At 30.3% G+C, this 16764-nt stretch overlaps 1 protein-coding gene across 7 annotated transcripts in view; it reads right to left on the bottom strand.

Moving 5' to 3' along the window:
* Positions 1-16764, bottom strand: part of Ino80 (chromatin-remodeling ATPase INO80) — a 53795-nt gene that overhangs the window by 16890 nt on the left and 20141 nt on the right. For all 7 annotated transcript variants that reach the window (XR_001343237.3, XM_014421663.3, XM_024359853.2 and 4 more), the window contains exons 18-27: positions 14361-14460; positions 13153-13345; positions 11332-11457; positions 8884-9085; positions 8505-8632; positions 7206-7300; positions 3920-3992; positions 1924-2082; positions 1742-1844; positions 406-506 (exon numbers count right to left, since the gene is read on the bottom strand). Coding sequence is in view for 6 of the 7 variants with exons in the window: in XM_014421663.3 (XP_014277149.1) it covers positions 406-506; positions 1742-1844; positions 1924-2082; positions 3920-3992; positions 7206-7300; positions 8505-8632; positions 8884-9085; positions 11332-11457; positions 13153-13345; positions 14361-14460 (1280 nt within the window). In the remaining variant the exon portion in view is untranslated. The remainder of the gene's footprint in view (positions 1-405; positions 507-1741; positions 1845-1923; positions 2083-3919; positions 3993-7205; positions 7301-8504; positions 8633-8883; positions 9086-11331; positions 11458-13152; positions 13346-14360; positions 14461-16764) is intronic.

Raw genomic sequence — 16764 nt, 5'->3', positions numbered from 1 at the left:
CTCCACTCCTGCCCTCCATGGTAGCCTTACTTATCTGACTTTTAGAACAGACAATTACAGCGAGTAGGTTGGTCGATGAACGACATGTCACAATCCCACAATAGGAGATCGTAACGCTGAAAAAAAAAGGCCATCCTTCCCCGCCCCACTAAACCCGTGGAGAGCGAGGGCCATATATCACTTTCGAAATATTAGCATAAAACGGGAAGGAGAGACTTTGAGATAGAGCAAAATATTTAAAAAGCCCCTGAAATCGAAAAACGGGCAAAAAAAGGGGCATGTTGATATTAGAAGTTTTTAATTATCTACACAAAATTTTTGGTTCTGAGCCCAGTCATGAAACTTTGTGAATGCACCATGAATTCTAAATTAAACAAAAAAATTTAATAAAATTTTGTTGATCACCTTGTAATTTCCTAGAGCATTTTTTCTTTTCCTTTCTCTTTCCCTATAAATATCTTGCCTTGATTCTTCGAGTTGCCTCCTCTCTGCTTGTTTCTGTCGATCTAGAAAATAGTTGAATAAAACTTCATATTTATTCACCTTATGTTTTTAATATAGTAAAGCACAGAACAAGTTTCAGGCAGAAAACTATGGAACATCGAGAAAGATATTCTTTGTACATTAAATAATTTAACACTTCATTGGCATTTATTTTATATTTTAATCCAAATTTATTTAAGTACAATATTTTTAAATCTGAAGTTAGGACTAAGAACAAGTTATACCCATTTTTGTATAAGTTAGATTGAATATTAATTGAAACTTATGTATTAGTAAATTTTAATATTTTAAAATTAATATATTTACGTTTTATGTTTTTGTCAATAAAATTGTTTTGATTAAGCTGAAAATTTCATTTCCATTCAATTACTACTAATAAAAATCATTTGAAACAAATAAGAATATAAAAAGAAACAAAACATATATAAGTAGAACCTTCATATAGAATAATTTGACTTATAAGTAGGAATGTGTTTTCAAATATTTTTTTCTTTAACTTCTAAAAACATAAGTTATACTTCCTAGGTACTTTTCGTAATATATCTTAAACCAATTTTATTTTGGATATATTTAAATATTTCACTGTTTCTATGTATTTTTCTTATAATTACACAATTTCCATTTTATTTTCTATATTTTTGAATATTTCACCGCTTTTACATTTTTTTTTATGTATTTATCTAATAAGTACATATTTTAGGACATATCTGTTTTCTCTTGGAACTTTTTTTTTTTTTAATTTAAAATAATTTTTTTGTATATTAGAAAAAATAAATAAATTCATAGATAAAAATTATAATACAGATAGTTCTCAATTATTTTCCTGGAAACTCAATTACTTTATATGCTTTGAAATAAAAATTAAAAACATGTTATGAAAGTTAATAATAATGCTTTTAAGGGATTATATGCACCTATTATGCCTGTGGACGTGGAACGATCTTTTGGTTTTAGAAAACTTGAAGATGAATCATTTATAAATTTTTTATGAGAAAGAACAACAGTAAAAAAAGAGTATGGCAAATTTAAGTTTTTAAATATTTTAAAAACTTTTTGAATATCAAAAAGGTGTATAGTATTTTATTTATTTTCAGGCATTTTTAAGTTAATTTACCCAAATATAATTTTTTACATTAAATATTTCTGTTTTTATTACATATTTTGACTTTTTTATTATATAAAGTTCTTATCCCTACTTACAATCAATAGTAAAAATCATAATCATTAAGGAACTTACATTTCTGTTCTATCTCAGCATCATCAAGCAAAAGAGAAACAACTTCTTTCGGTTTGAGAGTGTCTGGTTTGAAGTTACCACCGCTGATCACAACCCTTTGGATCTATGAAAAGAAAGTTTTTTTGTTTTTTTTTCTATAAATACCAAATAAAATTATTTCAAGAAGAATCCATCTTTCTTACCTCACTCTTCTCTTGAGCTCTCTGGAGAATCCTTTCCTCAATGGTACCTTTACAGATGAGCCGATAGACTGTCACTTGCTTCGTTTGACCAAGACGATGAGCACGGTCCATTGCTTGCTGGTCGACTGTAGGGTTCCAATCGCTATCGTAGAATATCACCTAATTGATAAGAAAAGATGAGAGTCCGAATACTTATCGCAATGCTTATTATACTTCATAAATACGTTTGACTCTGTTTATTTTATTTATTTATTTGTGTATGGGGCAACCCCACTACAAACAGCCTATGAATACATAGTTCAATATATCATTGTTGTTATTTTACAAGAATAGTAAATTGAAAATCATTTATATAAACCAATAAAAACCAACCCAATACCCAAGCTGGGCAATCTACATTCCTCACAGTAAAAAAAAGTCACTTGATATTTAACAATATAAAAGAAACAAAAACTACATATCCTATTGAGGAGATAAATATCCAACTCTACAAATATGATTTTGGGTTACATAAATAAAAAACAGTTTAAGATACAATCGTGAAGGTACTGACAAAAATTGATACAAATAATTTTGGCTAATATAGTTTAGTTTCGGCATGTGTCAGATTCAGTTCTCTTGATATGTGGGACAGTTTGATAAAAAATTATAACAATCCTCCAATGCTGTTACATCACAAGCTGGACAAAGCTTCTGTCGGTCCTAAGTATGTTCCTGTGAATGGACAATAAGAGTAATTGCATATTTACAGGAAAGTCTTAATTTTTGCATGTACCCTACTTTCCTTTTCCTTACTAATGGAGGGTGCGAAAAAAAGAAAAAAAAAAAAAAGGAAAGTCTTACTTGGGCAACAATCGTCAAGTAAGCTTTGGAACAGCTGATCTTTAGGTAGCTTTGAGGAGCGTACGCTTTAATGAAAACCCTTCCTTACCACAAATTATAAGTCGATTCTCATAATAACAAGAGGTCTTTACCCATGACTAATTCCCTGTAGCTTTCCAAGATCTCCCTCTTTCTGTATCAATGAATAATTAGGAACTATTAAACAATCGAGTTATTGGGAAATGTTTTACGAAAGAGAACCATAATATTGCAAGAAAATGAGGGTAAGCCCAGTAAATAACAAAACTTCCAAGAATCAAGAACTTTTGATGAAATACAGTACCCAGTTAAAAATTAAAAAAAAAAAAAAAAAATTGAAATATTAAAATTTCCATGAAACAAATGGGCCTTAAGTAACAGATTCTGACAACCATCATGCTAAAAGTAATATGGCACTACTGTACTGCCACGCTAGTAAAATCTCACGATGACAGTGGTTAAGCAGTTTCTAGCATGGCAGTTGCTGCTGTATAGGCCTCAATATGATCAAAGCTTCACTGCTACTACATGAGTCAGCTCTATCTAGCTTACGGTACGAGTGAATTTACAACAATTATAGAAACAAAGATTGATAATTATGTAGCTGAGAAAGGTTATTCTTTAAATAGTTTTTTTTGTGATTTCATTCCACTAAGGCAAAATATCTTAATCAACTTACTATAACAAATTACTATTTTTAATGAGGAGAAGATAGTTGGGGGTGCGGTTAGAGAATAATGCAAATAAGTTAAAGAAACTTATTAACTTATAACTTATAAATAAATATTTTTTATTTATTTATGTTCTTTGCTGACCGCATCCCAACCATCTTCTCCAATCTAGATATATATTTTTATTCATTGGTTGTTATCTTGTTTTTTTATTCTTAGCCCTGATGAAGGCTAGAAACTCTGGCCACAATGTTGGCACTAATAAATAAGTTATTTAAAAACTTATTTGTGTTATTCTCTAACCGCACCCCCAATCATTTTCTCCTCATATATATTATCCACTGTCAGCTATCTTCTCATTATCATTATTATTTTTAATAATGAAGAATGTCAGAAAAATGATTTACCGATGTTTTTTAATAAACATGCTAGTTAGTGCATGGAAAAAAAAATTAGATACTTACAGTATCAGCAGCTGTAAGGTTGATTCCAAGACCTCCAGCTCTCGTACTTAAAAGAAATACAAATATATCCTCTCTGAAAAATTAGAAAATACAAGTTACGAGGTTTTTTAAACAAATATTTTACTTTTATGACTTATTATCAAGGTTTGGATTTTTATACAATTGCATATAAGATATTTAAAAAAATATACAAACTATTAGGTTCTTTAATATTTCTTTTCTTATCTATTTGTTACTATTACCCTTTACATTTACTATTTACTACCTTAAATTTTCTTATTATATCTTACTTTTTTACATTTTATACCCCTGTTATTTTACACTTATGTTTTTGTTTTCCTTTTGTAACTATGTGTTTGTATCTTTTTTAGCACTGACGAAGCCCTGGAACGTGGGGCGAAACGTTGGCTCATTAAAATAGTATAATTCTACTATTTGAGTTTTTCTGACCGCACCCGGACCATATTCCTTTCATCTTTACACACGGTCAATCAATAATCTTCCACTATTAGGTTAAAAGATTTTATATTTTGATCATTGTCTATTTTATATTAATATTATTTTTGTTCATTTGTATATAATTTCCTTTTCACTTATTTTTACACAATTCTAACCCTACCTTAATTTATCTTTTTGTGTCTTATTATCCTACTATGTCAAAATATTTTGAGTAGTTTTCTAATCTTTTTGGCCTTGATGAAGCTCTATTAAGTAGGGCGAAATGTTAGAAGATAAATAGTCGTCAACTATTTTTTGTTTACTTTTTCACCACACCACTGACCAACATCTTAATAATTTGAAATAATACGGTCAATCATTTATATATACAATACAAATTTAGAATTGGATCATGTAATAAATTTTAATACAAAACATATTACTGACTGATTAATTTATATTTTATTTATTTTGTCCATCTTGTCAGTTAGTTTTTGTGCAGTCATTGTTACTTTTCAAAAATTAATAATTTCAAATTTCCATTACTTTCATATTTTAAATATTACCTCACACTAGCTATATCTTGTTTGTTATTATTTGTTTTAATTATTTTTCTATTAGAAGATTATTAGAGTTTACCATATGTGATGACTGTAGGAAAATGGCCCAGGTGGCGGTAAAAAAAGTAACTAAAATAGAAGAAAAACTATTTATTAGTAACAAACAGTATCTATTTCTGTCCTTTTTTAGACCGCCACCCATATTATTTTTCTATTAATTTGTTTTTGATCTATTTATTATTTTATCACTTTCAATTACCTATTTTTCCTTTTTAATTGCAATTATTATTGTTTTCTATTTTTTTGCTTGCTAATTGTAAGTTTTTATCATTTTGATATTTTAGTTTAGAAAGCGTGTCATATTATGCTTTAAACTGTTTAGTTTATTAGCCATCATAATTATTTATATATTTTGGTTTATGAAAAAAAAAATTGAAATAATTTTCAATCCCTTATAGAGAATCACTCAATATATGATTGTTTAAGTGAGCAAGGAAGGCTGTGATATGGGAGAACGGGGAGACAAAGGGACAAAGGACCTGAAGGGCAGGCAAAGGGATTCTTAGTTTTGTGACCGAAGGAGAAGGTTCCTCAGAACAGGTACAGGTAGTAGAGATATGTCACTAAAGGTAAAGTCTCAGTGTTGGAGAGACATATAGTATAGGGGAGATTATGAGAGTTCTATATTTGTGAAAGGGGAAATAGCATTGCCAGGGACAGGTGAAGCGTTAGTTTTCATCCCTAATATAAAAGACAGTGCTAAAGGGAATATATTATGAATAATTGCAAAGGTTGCTAAAGCTGAGTTTATTTAATTTGGTTTGTGTTCGCAGGTAAACCAGGGATTATTCTCAATAAAATTGAAAACCATTGTGTTTTTAACTCGTATTTATCTTTAATATTTGATTTTATTTTATGTAAATAAATTTTTGTCTAAGAATACCAACTCGTACATTTATTACAATACACCCTTTCTCCTGGTTCTTTATTAATTCAGAATTTATTGTAGGCATATTAGCATATTTTAGCTCTTTTACTGAAACATTGGAAGATTTTTTCACTATATATTTTATTTTACTGTAAATTTTTCAGGTTTTTAATGCATATTAAAGGATTATATACTGCATAAAAATCCAGGCCTTGCTTATTATCAATTAATAAATTTCGTGAAAATACACAATATATATTTGGGAGATTAAATATTAAATAAATAAATCTGTACCTCTACAACCCATGAAGGGTCAGGGGTTGAGTACTTTGTAAGCAAGTATTGTTACAGGACCAACGGTTGTGCAAGGAGGTAATTTGGTCAGAATCACGCTCGACAGATAGATTTTTCCCCAACTAAGGGCGCTCACTTCATGAGGCTGAGTGGACCCCCGAAGGGCTCCCTGACTCACAGCTACAATAACAGACTAAATAAAAATTATCTGCCACAGCCGGATTTGAGCCCGGGTCCTTGGAGGGCCTTACCACTGAACCACGCCACTCCCATATTTGAGCCCGGGTCCTTGGAGTGCCTTACCACTGAACTACACCACTCCCATATTTGAGCCCGGGTCCTTGGAGGGCCTTACCACTGAACCACGCCACTCCCATATTTGAGCCCGGGTCCTTGGAGTGCCTTACCACTGAACTACGCCACTCCCATATTTGAGCCCGGGTCCTTGGAGTGCCTTACCACTGAACCATGCCACTCCCATATTTGAGCCCGGGTCCTTGGAGTGCCTTACCACTGAACCACGCCACTCCCATATTTGAGCCCGGGTCCTTGGAGTGCCTTACCACTGAACCACGCCACTCCCATATTTGACAGTTAAACGTGAAAAAAATAAATAAATGACTGGTATAAACTAAAATCGTCAAATTTAACAAGAAAGTCTTATTAAAAAATAATAAAATAACTTCACAAAGTTATCAAATATCAATTCTAATCTTAACTGCTGAATATTTATTGTTCTTGAAGTGATCCCTTATCAGGCAAAAATTGAATGCCTGATTTTCTTGTGAGGCAAGAACGGAAAAACTGTGGCAAACACCCCACTATTTGGCATTTGGGTGAGCAGTTGCTTGGTAATAAAATGAATTTTCCATACATCAAACGATCTTTATAATGTAACGTGTAGTTAAATTATAAAGAGAATCTAGCAGTAGCAAGTAGTAATAACAAATACTACCTTACTAAATAATTTAGTTGAAAAAAAATATTCACTATTTCTATATACCTTTATTTAAAAATATTTAATAAACAGAGAGAACATTATTGAAAAAAATAAATAAAAATTTACCTTGTTTGAAAGTCAGCAACCATATCCCTTCTGTCTGATATCTTCGAAGAACCATCTAATCTCATATAAGTATGCTTTCGGTACCACATATATTCCTAAGAAAAATTAATAATTGAAACAGAGTACTATCTTGATAATCTAACAAGTTGTTAAATTATAAAGCCTTAATAAATTATAAAGCAAATAAATAATCAAACTTCAAATAATCCTATGCTAATTTATTTCATTGAGAGAACATAACCATAATAGATATTGTTAAAAAGCAATCTATCAACATTTTGTGACAGAATGACAGTCCCTTCCCTAGAGCTATGATCAATCAACATGTTCTTTCCTTAGATATTACGACCTTATTAGGTTACTAAACTTTTAGATCAATGAATTCCCAACCATCGAGACTGTACTATATAACACATGTCTACAAAATAGTTTTAGAAGGTCATAAAATGAAATTGCACGAGATAGCCGACACCTTGAAGATATCAGAAGGTAATGTTTTAGTTAAAAATTTGGGCATGCCCAAGTTGCTTTCGAAGTGGGTGCCAAGTTTCCTCACACTGGAACAGAAACAACAAAATGTTGATGTTGCAAAGCACTGTTTGGAACTGTTCAAATGAAATAAAAAGAATTTCTTGGTTCGGTATGTGACAATGGATCCACTACTACACGCCTGAATTAAACAGATCATCAGCTGAGTGGACAGTAGCCAGTGAAAGTCGTCCAAAGTGAACAAAAACTCAAAAGTCAGCTGGAAAGATTACGGCATCCTCTTCCTTATTAAAATGTTTTTATTTCATTTAATTACATTTAATAACGACGTTTCAGGGCTGTCACCCCATCATTAGGTATCTGATTAAATATATCTCTTCATATCACAAATATTTCAATTTAATATTTGGATGGCACCGAAACGTTGTTATTAGACTTTTCTAAAACTATTTTGTTCTTTTTGTTTACCACAACCCTGACCATCTTCATATTTTAAGTTATACGGTCAACCATTTATATAAATATATATACCACAACAATCTTGCTTATCGGAATTGTGACATTGCCAATAAAGCGGAAGAGCCATCTGGGGTAAATAAAATAAAGAATTTCAACATTAATTTAACTCATATCAGTAATTTTAGCTAGACTAATGCTTTATATAAGAGAGGACAAGATTGCATAGTTTTTATACAAATAAGAATTTTTTATGGCACTGCTTGATCTGTACGGATTATCACAACATACAAATTAAGAAATATCGGAATTCTACTATATATAATTGTTTTAGATATTCTATTCAAACCTCACCTCTAACAAGTCTATCATCCTAGTCATCTGGGAGTAGATCAGAGCTCTATGCCCTTGCTCTTTCAGCCGAGTAAGCAGCCCGTCCAAGACGTACAGTTTTCCAGCATCCGTTACCAGAGTTTGCTTATCTAAAAAATCGTAACACCTTTTAAGACACAGTCACACAATGGAAAATTCAAGTTACTGAGTCTGCAAAATCCAAAAAAATTGACTTGAAGGGTTTAGTCTATTTTTATTTTCATTTTACGTTATACAGTTTCATATTAAAGTTAAGAAGTTCAATTTTATGTATAAATAAGTCGGGAGAAAGGATTGACTTTGAAATACAAAATTTTTCGACTTATCAAGTTTCCAGTCTAAAAGTTTTGAATGTACTTACCAGGTATAACAATGCTCGACCAGCCAGTGATGGGACGTAGACTAAGCAGGCCGACGGGAGGCGGACATTGGAAGCCGGGCTCTGGCTTCTCTCCTTCCCAGAGAGCACTCCACAGGCCTCCACCTTCTCCCCACAGGTGAGAAGAGATCCAACTCCACCGTCGGTTCCAACTGTACAGTCTTCTGCTCTTCTTAATTTCCACCTGCCATCGACAATACAAAAATATTAAAAAATATGATCTGTAGCAGTTTATCATGAATTAAAGTATTTTTTGCCACATTGTGACACTTAGTCTCTGTATAGGAATGGCCGGACTAGTTCAGCATTTAAATTGTCTATAAGTGGTATCATCGACTGACCCATATGCCTCCTTTTAACACAGATGTACAGAAGGAATATTGAAAGCAAAATTTTTATCAAATTAAAATTATGAACGTATGGTTTTCTGATCTTTATATATTTTCAAATATGTATTACAAATCAATAATTACGTTTACTATATTTTTTTCTGTCTACAAGATGTATTTATTAAAAAGCTCCATAGGAAGTATTCTCACCAAAACATTCAAATAAATATAATTTTAAGTGAATCAAATACATATTGTAATATCCTCTTTTACGAGTAAATAGTTATTTTTATATATAAATGGTTTTTATTTTATATATAGTTTCAGTATTGTTTATTTGTTGTATTAAATCAAACAAGCAAGCTAACCAATTTTGTCCAGTCAAGTATAGAGTGGAAAAGATTGTGATTCAAAACAAAGAAGATGGTGGCGCGTGTCCCCACGAAGTCCGTTGAATCGCAGCCATGTTGAGCAGATTCAAACATTTTAAAATTTATTTATATTCCCAACATAATTGAAATGACAATACATTTAAGAAAAAATGAAAGTCAAGAATGAGTATTAAAGAAAAATATTCATAAAGAAAATGATATGCAAAACCTCAAAAACTGTTGTGCTACAATTGATAAACATCAACTGTAGCACAACAGTCTTTATTTGGAAAAGATTGTAGTTTTTTCAACCAACAATATTAGAAAACCTAATAGTACATCATTTAAAGTAAATTGACTAAAATATTAGCTCTAAAAGAACTATTTACGTTTAATCCCAAGATATAGCTTTTTAAAAGGCAAAATTTCATTAAAAATGCAATGAAAAATCAGAAGTTTGTCAATTTATGAATTTATTTATTAGCACTCAAATTAAAGCTAGTTTGATGTACTACAAAATAGTTTATAACGTTTATCTTCAAGGAATAATAGTTTTTATGATATTTGACAAAGTAACCTTTTTCCTACTCTCGAGCTCTTGTACTATGTGTGTTACAAGAGCCTTTGGAAATATTAATTTAAATTTTAAATTAATCCATGTAAACACATGGAACACCTAGAGACAGGACGTTTGGTTTCGTGAGCATTCGTTGTTTAGGCGGGAGAAGGATGAGAGGTCCTGGATGCAGGAGGGCCTGGACATCCTTTGTCTCTCTCAGTGAGACATTTTGAAGAAGACATCAAAAGAGTCATCCGAGAAGAATAAGATACTTATTTGTTTGTGTGTTCAAAACTATTAGAGAACCAAATGCTTTGTTGAAAGACAGTGTTAGTTTGTGAAATAGAAGTCATCAAAAACCATCAGTCATCATAAAAGAACATAAATTGGTTAGTCCCTTTACACGCCACTATCCCTGATGAAGACCTGAAACTCAGGTCAAAACGTCGGCATAAAATAAATAAATATTGTTTTGTTTATTTATGTTGTTCTTTACTGACCGCACCCCCCGACAAACTTCTTCAAGCATAAATTGGTTAGTGTTGTTCAACATATAATTTAGTATAAATAGTAAAAGTGTTATTAAAGATAAGTGTTCTGATTGCCTAGAAACCCGCCCTGTGATAAGAGTCAATAATTTTATAAAATTTGCATATTTTTTTAATATTAATTTTTTTCATTTGACCTAGTAATCATTCAAAACTATATTTTAGATCTAAGAATAAGTAAAAACTATCAATTTTCCTTTTTATTTACTTTAAATATTACAATATATTTTTTTAATTAATTTAGGAAAGTTCATCATGCAAGTTATTTGCTTTAAGGAAATTTATGCTGTTGTTAATATTATCACTCAATGTTTTAGGAATCTTTAATTCATTATTTAACTAAGACATTTAGTATCTGTAATGATTTTTTTTAAAAAGTTTTATTACCAATACAAATGAACTTTTATTACTATCATTTGTTCTAATCTGTCTTCATTTAAAGACTTTATAACAAAAAACAGTAAAACAATAGATATTGAATTCCTAACCATTAATGGACCAGTGAATGGTGAAATAGGTTGTGAAGCGATAGATTTGGAAATGCTACGATTTTCGAGACCCACCTTATTTGATGTTGTTTACTATAGTTTTATTCTAGTAATGGAAACTTGGCAATGATTTACCTTAACAGTGGGAGTATAGAGGAATGGTGGCAAATAGACTGGCTGGCATGTGAGCGTCCTGGGCTTCCTCACAATATGAGGGAATGGCGGTAATAAGTTAGCACTATCCTCTCCGGTGCAATCTCCCTGAATAAAACAAATTATTTACAAACACTAACTACACAAAAAATATAACTAAATAGACACAAATATAGAAAATTTTTAAGATAAGGATAATGCCATTCTTTTTGATAAAAATTTGCTGGTTCTACATTAGCTAGCATCTATATACCATATCCATATAGTCCTTATTACTTACAATAGTAAAGAAATGTTAAAAAAAAAAAATATTTTCTACGCACCAGTAAAATACGAAGTTTAAATTATAACTAGATGTTAAAATTCTTTATAGAACACTTTATTATACAATGGTATTCTTCTTCATTTGAAAAATCTATGGGTAGATTGATTTTAGACAACTTATTCTGAAAATCGAGATTGCAGTGGCAGTGAAATGGTGATTTCCATATTTGTTATGCTATGTTTCAGATAATCATTGTTTCATTAAATTTTTTTCTTCTTTTGACCTAGATTTTTTTTTCACCTAACATTACTGTGAATAGTTGACTAAGTACTATTGTTGACAATTTTTTTTTTTGTTTTTAGAAAGAATGATTTATTCTCAAAAATTTTTAATGGTCAGTAAATTGGAAAATTTCAATTAACATATGGATGTTAAAACTATATGTAATATACTTAATTCAATATTGGCACTCTCCCTTATTTCATTTGAGCAGTCCAGGGGTATATTGGTTTTAGTCTACTTTAAATGAAAATAGAGATCAAAGTGGCATCTAGTGAGATTGCAATGGAATGGTGATTTCCAGTTATCTTATGTTATATTTTAGATAAACTTTGTCTCACTAAGTTTTTTTCTTCTTTTGACCAAGAATTTTTTTTTTTTTTTTTTTTAATGTTGGAATGAATCATTTATTCCCAAGAATTTTCAAGGGTCAGTAAAAGGGAATATTTTAATTAAAATATAGATATTAAAACTATATGTAACTTAATTTAATGCTACAATAAGATTCCTCTTCATTTGAGGAGTCCATGGGCAGGTTGATTTTAGTCAGTTTATTATAAAAATTGATATCGCAGTAGCAGTGGAATGATGATTTCCAGTTATATTATATACATTATTTTTTTTTTTTTTTAAAAGACAATCCACAGTGAAGGTGTTATTTGTTATATTTTAGATAATACTTGTTTCACTATTTTTTTTTTTCACCAAACATTACTTTTGATCAGCTGTCTAGTTATTTTTTTGGTTCTATTGTTGGAAACAATAATTTATTCCCAAGCATTTTTAATGGTCAGTAAAATGGAAGATTTTAATTAAAATATGGGTGCTAAAACTATATGTAATACACTTAATGCTACAATAGCATTCGTCTTCATTTGAGGAGTCCATGTGTAGATTGATTTTAGTCGAATTTTAATGAAAATTGAGATCACAGTAGCATCTTGTGGACTGAGAATTACAAATGAAAGGTGATTTACAATTAACATACGTTACACATTATAGATAACTTTGTTTTCTTCCTTAGACCTGATATCCTTTTGTTTTCATTCACCAAACACCACTGTTAATCAGATTTTTTTTTGAAAGAATGATTTATTAAAAAAATATTCATAACCATTATAATTATAGAAATTAAAACTAAAATTTATAACATCAATTTAAATGTTTTGTGACTTAAAACATTCTTTTAGTGGATTCTTCATTTGCTTTCAAACTAAAATGGATTCAAAAGAATTAATAAATTATAATTTAGTAACAACCTTGGCTTTCTTAGACCTGATGATGCGATGTTCTATCGTTTCAGGCATACTTTCTATCCTGACAGCAGAATGAGAGAACGGTATGGGGTTAGAATATGATGTAAAAACAAGATCGTTTGGATAACTTCTATCTTCAATAATTCCGACTAGATTCCTCCTCATTTTCTGCATTCTCACTATAATATTGTGCCACCTTTAAAGAAAATATAAAGAGAGTAGAAAGTAACATTTATTTTTTAATTTTAATAATAATCTAAATAGATTAAAGAAAATATGTAACCACATTCACAGCACTAAAGTAAGTAAAAACTAACTTATACAAATGGGCTTTAACCCATAAGATGAATACTTTAAAAATTCGGAATTAATAAACCTACACCTCACCACATAAGGCCTGCAGTATGATGATGGACAAAACTCACATTGTAGTACAATGTGTCAGGTAATCAAATTAAAGCTAGTTTAATGTACTACAAAGTAGTTTATAATTTGTATCTTCATAGAGTACTACCTCTAGCACATTTTTATGATATTTGCAAATGAATGTGAAATTTTGTCCAAACAACATCAGACATCAATTTATTTTAGCAAATATCATGAAAACTGCTTCTCCTACGAAAATAAACTTTATAAACTACATTAAAATAGCTTTAATTTGAGCGTTAATGAACACATCTATATGTCACATGGTTCCTCACATATAGATTTCTTAAAATAAATTCACCAACTATCGATTTTTCAATATATATTTTATGAAATGTTGCTTTTTAAAAAATTGTATCTCAGGAACTATTGAACGTAAACAGGTCCACTAAGGCTCATATTTTAGAAAATTTACTTAACTTTAAATGATGTTCCATTACATATTCTAGTGCTTTAAGTAGTTTCGAAAATATTTGAATCTCTGAATGAAAAATTAATGTTTTGAAACAGCCATCATCTTGTATTCTCCCTAAATACACTTGGCAGATTCATCAATTTTGACTAGTAATTATACATAGTTTTATTTAAGATTATAAAAAATTGGGGTGAAACAACTGACTTTTTTCTCCTCTTGGGCTCTTGAACTATATTTATACATACAGCGAATAAACACTTTAGTATTCCCGCATAACTTATATTTATAGGTTACTCATTATAATATTAAAGTCAATTTTTCTAACGTATGTAATGGGAGGACAAAAAAGATATTATAACTAATTAATTACCTGTAACAAATTCCAAAGAACATTAGCTTATACAGTTCCCCAATGGATATCCTCAAAAGCCGGGTAAACGAGAATGAGCTATCTCTCTCAGATTCATCATCTTAATATAAAAAAAAAATATATATATTAATCAGGATTTATTTGATGTGAATTATTAATTTATATATAATTAAATTTGTTGTTAGTGATTTGTTTATATATAAAAATTTCAATAAAAAAAAAAATCCACATGGCCTCAACACATTTATTTTGTTACAACTCTAACGTTTCAACCATTATCAAGGACATCTTATTTATTATCACAGTTAGGCAAACATTAGCTATAGCTGAAACTAATAGCTAAAGTTGCCATGGATACGATATTTATTAATCAATGGCTCATTCATGAATAAGGGTCGTATCCATGGCAATATTAGTTATTAGTTTTAACTATACCTAATTTTTGCCCATCTATCTTTTTTTTTTTATCACGTATCGGCCACAAAGGACGGACCACATCAATATCAATGGTTAGGCTTCTTTGGGAGCCTTGATTATCTTTCTTCCCATCACAGTCATGAACCTAGACTGCCTTTCTTTTCTTTCTTCGGACCACTTCATACCCTCTTTTTTTTCCTCTTCCAATATTGGTGAGATTTTCAATGTTTTCCTATACATATCTCTAACTAGACAATCGGTATCTGAAATTTTAAGTCTCTTCATCAGTTCCTTTCTCATTTGCCTCATGTACCCTCTCATGTTTTTGTAGCTACAAATTTTTTTAAAGATCTTCTTATTCAATCTTTCCTCCGTCGTCCTCTTCATGTGCCCATAGAACATCACCCTTCTGATTCTCATCTCGGTTTCCAGGTCTTTGATTTTTCTGTAGATATCTTCATTAGATCTTAGCCTGTAACCTTCTTGTGTTTTCCTGGACCCATAGATTTTTCTTAAGATTCTTCTCTCTATTTTTAGCAGCTTTTCCAAGTTGGGTAAGCGAGTGGTCTCCACCCCGAATAAAATTACAATGTTGTAATGTCTTAACTTTGCATTAGAGGAGAGATTCTTTTTAGTGTAAATTTTAGCTGTTTGAAAGCTTAAATTTTCTAATTTGGTGGTTTTCTGTCGGATGCTCTCTTTCTCAGAACCGTTGTGACAAATCAGAACCCCCCAAGTACTTAAATTTTCTGGTCACTTTTATTTTTCCATATTCAGTGTTTACTATTTTTTTATTGAAATTTACTTTAGTGTTCATGAGCTCTGTTTTTTCATACGATATTTGTAGACCTACTTTTTCTGCTATTATTTTTAGGGTATTTATTTGACTAATAGCCTCTTCCTCTGGTTCTGCCAACAGTGCGAGATTGTCGGCTAATGCCAAACAACTCACTTTTATATGATTATTTTTGTTCCCTACTATGGCTCCTGAGTTATTTTTTCCCCATCTCTATTTATTATATCACAGCTACAACAGTGTCATTAAAAGGTTGCAGGCCATTCTACCTCTGTCAAAAATATACCTTAACCCACTTACCTATTTTTATCTACTTTATAAATAATCAATTATAATTGTATTCAATTTGTATAATCTATCACCATCTTATCAATCAAACTTATTAATTAATTAATAATGCAAAAATGAATAAAATTATTAAATTATGTTAAATAGTGGATAAAAATAGCTCAATTGGCTACATTTTTCACAAAGGTAGATTAGTTTGCAACTTTTTAATAGCTTGGTTGTACCTGTCATAACTTACAATATCTAATAAACTATGTTCCAGATAGTTATTCAAATATGGAACTAATTATTTTTTAAAATTTTACTTTTTAACACCTTCCCACCAGTGCTGTAATTCATACTCCTAACTCATTGACAACGACGCTTAAAGATTTTCACTCTATCGCAGAGGTGGCCAACAAGTTGATCACGATCACTCACTCCCATGGTCTGAGGTGGAATTCCATGTACCATAGACGCAACAGTTATGACTCGACTCATCGAAGAGCAGTCAGTTAGCTTAAATATTTGGTAGTGTTATATGATAGCTTATTTTCTTTTTTATTATTATTAATCAATAATATTTATTCTAGGTGACCTGGTCAAGTTTCAATTTTTCTTCTATTTAAAATGCAAGTACCTTTTCTTTATTTTAAATGGAATTGCTTTTCTTAGCCATCTATTTACTTGATAAGTGAACATTCTCGGTAACAGATCTCTAATGGGACAGTATTACAAATATATTAGGAATAACAATAATTATATTTAAATTCAGAAATCAGTATTGTAAACCGTAATAAATATATTGTAACTTTAACATATTTAAAATAAATTTTAATATATTTATAATATAATTTTATTTTATTTGAATTTTATTTAAATTTAATTTTATTTGAATTGCTGTCCCCGAACCTAATATGCAGT

Source organism: Halyomorpha halys, unplaced genomic scaffold (assembly GCF_000696795.3).
Source record: "Halyomorpha halys isolate HHAL.00 unplaced genomic scaffold, Hhal_1.1 Scaffold331.1, whole genome shotgun sequence".
In the NCBI taxonomy this organism is placed as follows: Eukaryota; Metazoa; Arthropoda; class Insecta; order Hemiptera; family Pentatomidae; genus Halyomorpha; species Halyomorpha halys.
Note: the sequence above shows the minus strand (reverse complement) of the source record. Positions and strands in the feature narration are given on the sequence as shown.